Source organism: Chenopodium album, chromosome 18 (assembly GCF_948465745.1).
Source record: "Chenopodium album chromosome 18, dcCheAlbu1.1, whole genome shotgun sequence".
NCBI lineage: Eukaryota > Viridiplantae > Streptophyta > Magnoliopsida > Caryophyllales > Amaranthaceae > Chenopodium > Chenopodium album.
In genome coordinates this window covers 6,872,233-6,885,089 of record NC_137851.1, presented here as the reverse complement: position 1 = coordinate 6,885,089, position 12,857 = coordinate 6,872,233, and the positions used below count along the sequence as shown (strand labels likewise).

At 34.1% G+C, this 12,857-nt stretch overlaps 1 protein-coding gene across 1 annotated transcript; it reads right to left on the bottom strand.

Annotated features, from left to right (window-relative positions):
- Positions 1-340: 340 nt before the first annotated feature.
- Positions 341-12,389, bottom strand: LOC145591350 (alpha-N-acetylglucosaminidase-like). Its single transcript, XM_081647782.1, has 19 exons — positions 12,084-12,389; positions 11,040-11,113; positions 10,714-10,922; positions 9,755-9,876; positions 9,140-9,225; positions 8,199-8,293; positions 7,963-8,044; positions 7,363-7,469; positions 6,329-6,359; positions 5,719-5,836; positions 5,141-5,191; positions 4,621-4,730; positions 4,444-4,546; positions 4,246-4,344; positions 3,252-3,362; positions 1,861-2,108; positions 1,151-1,388; positions 976-1,054; positions 341-669 (listed from the first exon to the last, which is right to left on the bottom strand). The coding sequence occupies exons 1-19, from the start codon at positions 12,300-12,302 to the stop codon at positions 434-436; spliced, it is 2,418 nt and encodes an 805-aa protein (XP_081503908.1). The 5' UTR covers positions 12,303-12,389; the 3' UTR covers positions 341-433.
- Between the last annotated feature and the right edge of the window lie 468 nt (positions 12,390-12,857).

Here is a 12,857-nt window from a genome sequence, read left to right as displayed (position 1 = left end):
CCCTGTTCTCTTCACCTTAAAAAAAATAATATTAAGTAAAAATAATTTGAGTTCAATAAAATTAATTTTAGTTCAGTAAAAATAATTTCATTTCAGTAAAAATAAGTTTAGTTCAGTGAAATTCAGTTTTCTTAAAGAAGAATTATAATAGAAAATCAGTAAAAATAATTTCAGTTCAACAAAAATAATTTCAGTTCAATAAAAATAATTTAAGTTCAGCAAAAATAATTTCAGTTCAGTAAAAATAATTTTACTTCAGCAAAATTAAGGTGAAGAGAACGGGGCCGTAATGTTACAAGCTTTATATAAATCCAAAAACATTAATACAGTTATGAAAAACTTATGTAACATAATGTTCTATTACTTCCATCCATCAAATGGAAATGATGATTGTTTTTTCATGCAAATTACATTTTCAGCCAAATCCGAAGTCCTAGCTGAAGTACTTTTCGTACATCCTAGATGCTATAGAAAGTGCATCACCTCGACGTTTTATAGGATATATCTTCGTGTCAGATTGCCATTTATTTGAGTAGGATATCCACTCTCTTCTCCATACATCAATCTTGAAGACCTCATTATCTTGCAAGGCTTTCCTGAGATGATTGAAATAGGTTGTTGCACGAGGAAGATAGTAGTCTTCCAGCAGCCCACTCCAGAATTTGTTTGCTGAACAGAGCAAGTTGGAGAAGAGGTGAATAACAGCCCACACCAAGCAGTACAATATTAAACATACAATATCTAGTAGAACTGTAGAAGAGTTATGTGGGAGCACAATTCGCTCATCCTTTAAGGTCACACCCCAACCTAGAGGTTGATGGGGTTTGAGCCTTTGGGCTGGAGCTTCTGGTAGGTTGGGTTCTCCAGCCTCCTTCCCCAGCCTCAAAGGAATTGTGTCCTCCACGGCAAACTAACAAATGAATCAAAAGGGAAAAGAAAGGGGGGGGGGGGGTGTTAACTAGGGACACAATTTACCATAATCATGAAGCTTGCTCTGATTGGTTTCTGTCGTATCAAACCACATTGTAATTTGAGTCCTCGCATTCCATTCATACTGTGGCAAAAGTGAATTTGCATTGATACCATCATGGAAACTTCGATATCAAGACAATGTGAATAAGCACAAAAACTAGATAAAACTACTTCTGACCTGCCTCATCTCCTTCGGATTTAAAGCCAACCTTTTTGCACTATCTAGCCAAGTCCCTAAAAGAAAATTTTCATCAGAAGCAAGAACTTTTTCAATGTCTTTGATGAGCTGAATGAACTTCTGGCTGTGTAAATTTAATGCCTTCAAATCTTTGTGCTGAAAAGCAGTCACAGCTTTCAGATATGCATCATTTGCTAGCTTTGAAAGTGCTTGCCGAGTCAAATCAACCAAATCATACCTGTCATAATAAAGGCAAGTTTATGTGCATGTAGTAGAGCTATGGGACCAACTCCAATACTCCTCACGCATCATTCAGCCACATTTAGATACAAATACATCACCGAAGAAAGTATTCCTGTGATTTTGGAAATGTGTCTAAAATGTAATGCAATATGCAAGTAATATTATATAAATTTCTTAGATGGGAAAAAGCATCTTATGTTGCCAAATAAATTTCTATGAAAAAAATTAAATTAAATTTCAACTTCCACGATTAGCAAGTTTATACGAATACTATAAAATCTAGTAGATGATTCAACCCTTGGCATTAAACAGATAGATACCTAACATCGTAGGCTACACTAAGCTGTGCTGTACCTTTCATCTGCAACAAAGGTATCTTAATCTTGGATTTCCAGGAACAAGTTACAGAATTCCCTCCCCCCCCCCCCCCCCCCCCCACACACACACACAAATGAAAGATAACATACCTATAAGTAGAACTTCCGACAAGATCCTTCCCAGCATCAAGAAATAGACGTAAAGCCTTGATAACTTCCTCAGTTGGATACCACAAATGCGGTGATGGCAGAGAAGGCCCTGAGTTAAGAAAAATATGCCTCATGCTTCTGTGTGAGTTGAAACTATTGTGATTCTGATAATTTCCTGTTCCACCCAGTACCGTGTTGTTTACAGGATCCCAGTCAGGAAACTCAACAATATAATCCTTGTTGTGGTCCTGCAAAAACGAAGAAAACAAATTAACAAAACACTGAATGAGTAAAAATGAGTTTGAATTCATCTCATAAACTGCTAATTAATATATTAGTATCGTATTAGATTAAGGTTTTTCAATTTTATTTGATCTAAAATACGCTGAATAACTTGAGAGTTATTTCTATCTCTTTTTTTTTAGGCAAAAGAATTTGCATACAAGCTAAAAAAAAAAATAGAATTATAAAGAATACCCGAGTTCCTCAAATGAGACTCCTGCCTAAGCAGGGTAAGGGCGTAAGAGTTATAAGACTTGTGCAGTCTATAGCCCTCTACAAATACAAAAAGGTTGTTCCAATTTCAATCCAATATTAAAATAATATCAGTAATGACTCTTTCAGCTCCATGGAGGAAAAATTATACAAGGCAAATTGTATTAACAGTAGTTTTGTCTTACTTTAAAAAATTCTCAGTTTCAAATTAGATGACATGTTTTTTTTTATCACATTTCCCAATGCATAAATTAAACTGTAAATATCTCAAATTATTAATAAGTAAAAATAATAAAAAGTTGATATATTGAAAATTACACATTAAAAGGATTCCAACAAGATCTTACATGACTATGTTATTATTTATCTATAAATCACAAAAGTTAGTCAAAGTAGAGTTTGTGAATAGTGTCAAAAGTCAAAACGTGCTAATTTGAAATGGAGGAAGTATTTACATAATGCATTCATGGTTTAATATTAGTTTTTTGCCCTTGTACTGAATCTGCTATTTTTATTTTATTTTGGTGTTTAGAGAGCCACAAGGGCGAGTAATGAGAATTTATCCCATGATCACCTGGAAACGGGAGAGGAGCTCTAAATACTTGAGATATTTCTCACTCTCTCAGAATTTGCTGTTTTCAAACTGTCGAATCTTTTAATTTGTATATTCAGCTACGACCTACAGGGTCTCTCAAAATTCTGATGGAGGCCACTCCACTTGTCAAAGTAACAATTTTTGTATGAACAAAAACATGATAATACAGCAAGAGAGTAAAACCCACCCTTAAAGGGATGTATAACTGTCATTGGAGTATGAGGATGTGTAAAGAAGCAACATATATCAATAGGAAAAAAGTCACATATACTATCAGCTGGACAGAAGTCACAGAACTTACTGCGATTCCATCTGTACAATTGTAAATGGTGTGATAAAGGATTTCCCAGGCTGTATCTAGCTGATGAATAGCTTTGCCATAGCGCCTATGAGAATAAGTTTTGATCCAGTCCTGGGTAAAGAAACATAGTAAAATTGCAAATTAAGCATTATCAGGGTAGGTGAGAACCTTAATTCAAGCAAAAGTAAAATTAAAAATAAATAAGAAGACAATCCATAATCTAATCTTTTAATAACTACTACATTTATTTAGCAAATTCAGAAAATCTCTGACGGGGAAGGTCCTTAGGTCTGGTGGTCATGCAACAGGACATTAATCCAAAATCAAAGACAACAATAGAAAGTACAAATCGGAAGCAAAGCAGAAATCCAACTGGTCAAGTTTCATAATTTCCAACATCCTGCTAAAAAGAGAATCTAGGGCTATAGGCATTGATATTGAGGGTTGGCAATAAGAATTAATCAGTTAGAAAAACACAATTTGGAATATTTGACAATGCCCTGGCGAGATGGATACCACTCATACCAGTGACATAACAGGATGCATTTGTTAGCTTGTTTTATATTATACCATACTCACATAAAGGGTCCATATATAGTTCTGTCAGAGATGAGCTGGTGGGAACATGAAAGACAAGGTAGTATCAGAAAAAAATGATCATGGATTCCATTTATGGATTTCCAAAATTAGAAAGTTTTGCCCTCAAGTGCCTGTTATTTATGCAAGAATTCTAATTTATGCAAGAATTCTAATTATGTGGTAAAAAGTTTCTACGCCAGGGTTAACTGTAAGAAGTCTCACATGGGTATTATAATGAGATTAAAAGTAAAAGTTCTTCAGGGGGAAAAAAAACCACTAATTGAACTTTAAGATTTCAATTATCGTCATATATGGGTTTTCTGCACAATTTATATTCAATCCTGTAATCAGGTATTCATGTGCACCCAATATCTGCAAGTACATCTCAATCATATAATCACATCTATTCACTTACTACAAGTTGAAGTTTTTCATTTCGATAGGCCATCTCAGACATGAGCTCATAAACAACTGGATTGTGCTCAATACCTTCCATGCACATGCCAACACCTACCTAAATGAAACATTAATGAGGATAAAAACTATCAGAACACATAAAAATTTCAGTTCTTGATCCATAGAGCTGAATGTATGCGAACATATCACATTGTACCATTGTTGAATTTTCACTAGTTCGAGCATCAATTGGCCCTGAAGATATAGAGTCCAGTACACCATACATCTCAATATTTCCACCAAAGTTATGAAGCATGCACCTGGCAACAAATGTACAAGTATTACTACGATTAATTGATAATAACGACTTGCCCACTGAAATTAGTTTATTTACCAGACATAAGGAGTGCCATAGAATTGAGAAGATGTTTCCCATACAGGTTTAACTTCAGCAAATAGATCAAGAACTACCATTTTCCCTTTGGGAACAGAATGAAGGAGAGCCTACATTGAAAAGAAGCAAGTGTCAATCACACAGAGGAGACATCAAGAATGATTTTTTTTTTTTTTTGTTTGATACAACAAAGAATTCAATATGCTAAGGACCAATAGTGCAAGTTGAGTCATAAAGTTCATAACTGATCATCCAATAATAAATGAATGAAAGTTAACCTTTATAAAGGAGAAAATAGCACTAACATAAACTTTTCTTTTGGGATGGGGGAGGCCGGTCTAATTTCCAAGGCTGATCCCATGCCTGAGTAGGTTAGTTCTGCCTAACCACTCATTTATATTGAGAAAAAAACTAAAACGACTAGTGCAAAAAAGAAAAAAAAAATGGTATCAAACTATCAACAACCAAAATTTATCAGGGTTGTGAGGTTAAAAACTAGAAAGAAGAGCCAAGAACATACTTCCATTTGAGGTGGCTTCCAAAATTTCGAATCTGAATAGAAGAGCCATCCCTACAAAGAAATAAACATTGGATTATATTATTAATAACTGAGCTTTGGTGATGTTGAAATTTACATACAATCGATTCAAGACTAAATGATGAAATACTCAAATGACAAGTGCCCATAGAATTGGTAACTATCAATAACTCCATTTCCTAATTTCTTTCCGAAAAGAAAACATGTAACATCAGTCTTTCCTTGATTGGATGTGAAGGCAAAACCTACCATGTACAATAGATAGGAAAAAAGAGGGGGTGGGGGGTAAATGATACAATTATAATAACGTTTCTCAATTGATTCCAGATACACAATGGGGGATTCATGTTTTAGTTGATAAAAATCACGGATGATTGAACATTACCAAGAGGAGTCAAACAAAGAATGAACTTATTCCTGCATTTAATTATGTGAATATGTTGCTTAACACTCAAGCCTTTACACCCTTGTCCATCATTATAAATCTGCTCTAGTTTCAGCAATCAATACAATATCATCCAGAAAAGTAGGGACTTGGGGGAGGGGGGTAATTATATTACCTGCATAAGCCACACAGCATACTTATCACCTTTGACCATAGCTTCATAAACAGCAGCCCCAAGTGATGATATATAAGTTGGGTCGTCAGTGGGTGGAGAGTTTTCATTGAAAGTGTCACTGTCCATGTCAAGTCAATAAAAAGCAAAGATAAAATTCCATAGTACAAACCAGCAGTAAAACATTCAAGAATGAAAAGAGTTAGCTAACAATGTTTCCTCTGACCATCTAATTATTAAGAAATGTGTTAATTGCATTTATGTGTGTGTGATTGTTAGTATACTATAACCATCATAAACTTACAGCAAACATGATTAAATAAACATTTTAAAGAAAATACTTATCACATACAATTTTAAGCCCACCACGTGGGTTGCATGGATTCTTGACCATAAATAACCTGTGGACTCCACAATAAAAAAGCTTATGTAGCAAAGACATCTTGGAACATCAATAATTCATGATAACACTTATAGAAGAGAGTAATGCAAAATTGCAACTACCTAAAACTCAAGTGTATAGTGTCTGCACAAACAACGTTAAGGACTAGGTGGACTACTACTAAGTGATTCATGGAAAAACTGGACTTACAAAATTTAAATGTCCATTTACCAGTTGTATATGTCAGTCACATCTCCATATTCTGTAAAAGGGAGAAAGGATAAAATTAATAAGTTCACCATTTAATTGAAGTTCGAAAACAATGACTGATAAAACAAACACATTGAGACAGTTCTTCAGCTGTGCTATTAAGTACCCATATATCAACCCAGAAAGAACGTTCTCCAGCAGTGTTATTAAGTACACATTTATCAAATTTGTCCGATCAAGCTAAGGGTGAACTTCCATTAAGTAATCAACCGTTTTTGTAACTTCCCAGACAACATTTTCATTGCATTTTAATTAATAAGGTTTTTGGTAGCATACATGTATTGTACATTTAGAACCGAATATTGAAATAAAACCTATGTAATCCAGTCAATCCTGAGCTAACTCAGCTTCAATATGATCCTTCGCTTACTTCTCATAGTCCTTCAATCTGGCCCATAGATACATGGACAAAAGAGACCAACAACTCCTTGTGTGGGCTAAACGCAACACCAAATTGCATTTCTGCCAAAGTTCATAATGGGCATGGCAGATCATTAAAAGGGGGTGATCCCCTAGCAGTTTTGCAACTTCTACATCTTTTTCAAGGTTTGCCAATCACTTCTGGCCCACAAAAATATGGCTTTGTAGACTGTTGCATGAGCACAAGGACCTTATGTGTACGTCCCACTTAAAGTACCTTTCTAAGACTTCATACCTTTTTTCCCCACAAATATGCAAAAATATACTACCATAAGAGAAATTCTAGTTTCTAATTTATTATAAATTCTATGAGTTCTATCATTTTCGGATACTAATGATTTTCAAAGCAGTTTTAACATGCACGGCTTTGTAATTTGTTAAAAACACAAGGATCTTTGTGTGTATGTCTCTTAAAAGTAATTCTGAGACCTCATAATTTTTTTCCCCCACATAAACATACTACCTACAAGAAGTTTATAAACGTTAACGAAACACGAAAGTTATGGCATGCTATCATCAACATCACTGCATGTCTAACAAATGATATTTTGTAAAGTTAGAAACAGGCAGTTCACCTTTAATCTGCTTCTTGATAAATGCCTCGCCCAGCTTAACAAATAATGGATCAGAAGGATCTAAAAGAAAAGTACAGCACCATCTGGGGTCACCACTAACTGTATTCCTGTAAAAAAGAACAGGACATGGTTTATGATCTAAACAATCAATTCATTAATTAAACACATCCTCTACTAAATACTCATGGAGTTATCGAAGTACTTCACTGAGATACCCACACAATCAGCAGGCAAATCATTACTACCTCTACTTTCCAGAGATCTACTTAGTACTGTAGCTGTAAAAACTCAATTATTACAGATAAAAAAACCAAGGATAAATTAAAAGGGGGACCACACATGTGGGTTACTTTACTACTAGGATAAGAGTGATACAGAGTAAAGAATTTATCAAATGTAATAGGTTCCCACAAGGAGGGATAGGAAACAATTTTTTTTTTTTGAAATGAAATAAAATTTCCAATAAAGGGAATGGAGTGACTGTAACTCAGAAAAGTGGATGAAAAAGGCAAGTAGAACTATTGAAAACAAAGGTAGAATAGAGGAAGCACTTAAAATATTGCATGAGATATTTGGGGAAGGAGCAAGAGAAGTGAATACCAATTCCCCAGCCTTGTTATATTTGATGAGGGATAGATTTTTCTCAGTGCTGCAGGTACATTTCCAGAGAATGAAGGCAAGACTGAAATAAAAAATATTGTGATTGGATCAATCTGCAATCATAATTGTATCTGACAGTAGACATACTTTAATAAACATCTATCAATCGTAAATGATTTTTTAATTTTTTTAAAATTATAGAGGACTGGCAAAATATGGGGTTAGCTGAATCATACCTGGGGTCATTCCTAGTTCCAACATCCGGGATAATATCTGCTTCTGCAAGGCTAGTTGATGATCCAACCAATTTTGTGATAATGGTCCACCCCAGCTGTTGCATCATAAGAAAACGGGCTGTTAGAGATTACAGTGATATGTATGTATCGGATCCATGTCATCCACCATGGCTTTTTATAAGAGAAAATTTCTGATACAAAATTATACATATTCTGCAACTTAAATCATTAAGAAAATATAATTAAGGTCAAGATCAACTTATAGTCTGCTAGGTATAAAGATGCCCCACCAGATGACCATATAACCAGAGCCTCACAGCAAACTTAATCTGCTACCTGTATTTAGTTGTTCTTCCAAGTAATATTTATGTAACTTGATTGCTAGCATCTTTATCCGAAAGGCAGCAAGGGGTTTTAAGGATTATTCTACTGGGGAGAATCAAATATAATTTTTCTTTTTGGTTATTCTGTGAGGATAACTTGACCAGTTATTTTTTTCATAAAAAAATTTAGAGAGAGAGAGAAGGATTGCTTATGTAAATTGAGTGCCCAAACAACTTTCCATGATTATGAAGAGAAATAAATGTTTGTATCTGAAGTAGCAGTCCATTGATAGCACAAAATCTAGTCATAGACCATTATGCTACATCTCACACATAAAATGAAAAAAGAAAATAAAAAAAGCTATCCTATTAAGATGAGAAAAGACTGATATAATTGATAGATGAACCAGATTTCAAACAGAAACCTTTAAACAATAATGTAAGAGTACTAATAATATATTTACATATGTAGATGTAGTGCATTCTCAAGGAAGGTTATATTTAACCTGATCAAAACATTAGCACTCTGTGTAACAAGGCTGCAGTGAGCACTTCTTTATACTTGATATGCATAGAGATAAAGGAAAATATTGCAATAATTTATAATTATGTACTGACCCGTGTAGGTTTCCCATGCGTGCCCATGCAAGGAATGCAGGTCCACCAAAGAAATCATTCAGGTCATCTTTACTAACATTGAAGTCCTGCAACCACAAAAGTAAAAATAGGTATAAACAACTACTATTACAGTTATGTACTACTGTGTTTGAATTTGATTCTCCACAAGAATCTATAATGATTCACATTCTTTGAATTGCTAGAAATAAGGCGTTTCAATTACTCAAAACAGTTTCAACATTCCTAGTCCAATAATCAATTTGATGCATAGCTCGTTGGAGTACTATGTGATTTGTATGTTGGTAATGAAGGATCTTGGCAGTGAAATTGTGAAACAAAAAGGGAGCAAATAGCCAAAAACCCAATCAATTCTCAAGTCCTCAACCTACCAATGAGTTAACTTGCATGGGTATGCTCAGTATCAAGCATCCATACAAAAAAGATACAATTAAGTTAAATTGTTGGCTACCTTAGGTAGCTATGCAACATTCCCTTACAAGTTGGCTTGCTTATGGTCTTTGAATATCAGGTATTCACATGTACGCACAACTTCAAATGAAAGCTTAACATGATGCAGTAAGTTAAATGCGCTAGGAGAATACTGCCAATACTCACCGCAAAGACTTTCTGCCAAATAGCTTCTTGCCCAGTAAAAGCTAAAGGCAAGTTGATACCTTGAAGAGCCATCCAGTCAATTTCTTTTTCCCATCTTTGCCAATCCCACCAGACAAAGGAATCTACAAATCCAGAATGCCAACTTAAGCAATACAAATGAAAAGATTGAAGAAGGTAAAAGTGGAAAACTGAAAATTAAGTAACAGTGCAGACAATACAAAAAATGAAAGAGACAATATGAGATAAAATTAGGAGCATTATCATTTAGACTTTGAGAAGCCTAGAAACAGGCTATAACTAAGGTATTGTGAGTTTGTGACTATTGTCTCAGTTAACAATGTCAACCAACCAATCCTTTAACACTGGATACAATCCTTTGAGGTTCAATAATTCCCTGGTACTTATAGACTTAGTGTAAGACTTCCACTATTAGTAAAAGGCAATTAACTAAAATGCATCCAATTTACAGGACATTTGTTATCTTTTTAGAATGCGGTAATAGGCAATAAGCTAAAATGCATCCACAGCTATTTGCAGGAAACTTGTTATCTTTTTAGAATGTGGCAGAATAAGATCCAAATAAAAAAACGAAATTTACCTTCCAACCTTAATAATAAGCAAGTTCTTGTTATAAATTTGTAGCATTGGCATGCAAACAAAACTACTACCTCCGTTTCATATTTTTTGCAACTTTTGCCAAAAATGGATGCTACACATTATTTGCAACTAATGTTTTCTTTCCTTTTTAGGTTGTCATTTCTCTCTATCTCTCTCTTCATCACAAGCATTCCTCTTTTTCTCTCTCTATCTTACACTCACAAACAAATTTTGCCTAGGAGTCCGTGCACCCTTCAAAGTTGCAAAAAAATGTGAAACAGAGGTAGCATATAAATATTGAGGATAACAACAGCAGAAATAAACAAGGAGATAAAAGCCATGGGTAGAAGAATAACACTCACAACTTGAAGTAACAACATTTTGATAGTAATTCCAAGGAAATGGACGTTTCATGACCAAGCCCCCATCTTTTACAAAAGGAAGTGATCCCCCTGGGATAGAAGCCATCTGAACACCTCCAGTCTTCTCCCATGAAATATGTGCACCACACAAATACTTCAAGTACCAGTGAAGGCCAGAGGCTATTTCCACAGCGGTGGTACCCTTTATCCTGAAAGATGAATTAGCACATTCAGATGTCATGCCAAAAGATAAAAAGGGAGAAGGATGACAGGGTAGCTAACAATTGTGATATGACATTTAACAGCAATAATTACGTTTTACTTACACTATCTGCGGGCCATGCCTGCTTGACTTGTTGTAGTTTTCAATCCTAAAGCAATTGTCTCCACCACAAACATCCTATTACAGGAAAATAAGATTTTGTAAGCAAAATATGTGTTTCAGCAATATTGCAATCCTCACACTAGTTGTGATTTGTGAAGCACTATATGATGGCAACAAAATTTAGGTAAATGCAGAGGACTTTAGTCACACATGTATATGGACAACCAGACTGCTAAAGAAAGCATTTTGCATTCCAAGCACACACAAATCTCATGGATTATAGGTTCCAGTGAAAGAGTATGCAATCCGTCAGACCATCAAATACAAAGATAAAACTTCTTATGATTGTCAATGAGCAATGTATGTTCTCTAAGGCATAGAAACTTAATCAAAGAAGTCAGAGTAATTATTTGTCATCCACTAATGACATTGATTGGTGACAATCACAATTAGAAAAGCAGCCATTGGTGCTCATGACAAAGCGCTGCTTAAAAAACATGGCAACAGTAAACCCGCGACCTAGTTCTAGCTAAGAAGAACAACTTAACTTGCTCTTGCAAGTTCACTAAGAGAGCTAGTCACCCTTCTCTAATTTCTTGTCAGAAAAATTAGGCAAAACAAAACCAAGTTATCCAAAAATGGTAAGGCATCAAAGAAAGATGCAGAGGACAAAGCACATTCGAGGGATCGATACACTCATTTCAAACCAAATTATCAGGTACATTGGTTATGAGATTAAACAAACTTATAAACATCAACAATAAAACCTCAAAATATATAGAAGTCTATTATTACAAGAAAACAATCTCAAACAACAGCACCAAAGTTCCAAACCTACAAAACCCACAAATTTATAATTAAATAAAAAACTTGACATAATGCAAAACACCCATTCAAACTAATATACCCTTTAACTTCATAAAAAAAATATTAATAAAGCTAACAAAATGATAAAGAATTAAAAGACAATCATAGTCAAACCCCTTAAAGCAGAAAATACATGCAAATCAAACCCAGAAAAGAAATAGTCAAAAAAAGGTAATACCTTTGAAATGATGTTGAAAATGAAGGAGGAAGAGTGAGAAGGCAACAATCTCTGAAGAAGAGATTTAGCTGCATTTTCCTGGATTGTTGGAGATGATCGTTGAGAATCTAAACGGTTGATTACAGACCTAATTTCTTCTGGATAATGTTGAGATGAATCGCATGTTTGGAAAATCAAAAGCAGAGCTAAAATCGGAAGCAATGACTTGATTTTGTTCATGATTTATTGGGGAATTTTTAAGACATTCAATTGAATTCAAAGCTGCGTTTCTCAAATTCTATCCTCTTTGGTCAACGTTAAAAATGATTGAACTTGGTCCCTTTTTTTTCTTTGTCTTTTAAAAGTACTCTGTATTTTGTTTAGAGTAAACCACAGTAGTACAGTACAGTACAGTAGTATTTTGTATCCGCATGCTTCTACGCTGTTTTTTAATCGGAAAATTTGATACGAGTATTGAATTTCGTTAGATTTGCTTTGATATATACTTTTATAATAAGTAATCTTATTTTTTTTATATAACTTTTTATTTAATTTAATTTGTATATATTTGTTTTTTAAAATAATTATTTTAAATTTAATATTGTAATACTTCTAACAAAATCAAATAGTACAATGTACTATGAGTAATATTCTATTACGAATATTATTTTTGCACATATTAAAATATTTATTTATATATTTGGTTGTTTATTCCCTTGTCTACAAAAGAAATATTCCGTATAAAGAGAAATGTACTTGTAATTTTTTTTTTTTTTTTTTTTGAGAAGGTAAGAA

Coding starts and splice junctions, on each gene's coding strand:
- LOC145591350 (XM_081647782.1), bottom strand. CDS start 12,302: ATGAACAAAATCAAGTCATTGCTTCCGATTTTAGCTCTGCTTTTGATT. Junction 6,360..7,362: donor TATCAAGAAGCAGATTAAAG/GTGAACTGCCTG, acceptor TCCCTTTTACAG/AATATGGAGATGTGACTGAC. Junction 5,192..5,718: donor ATGCTGTGTGGCTTATGCAG/GTAATATAATTA, acceptor ATTTCTTTGTAG/GGATGGCTCTTCTATTCAGA.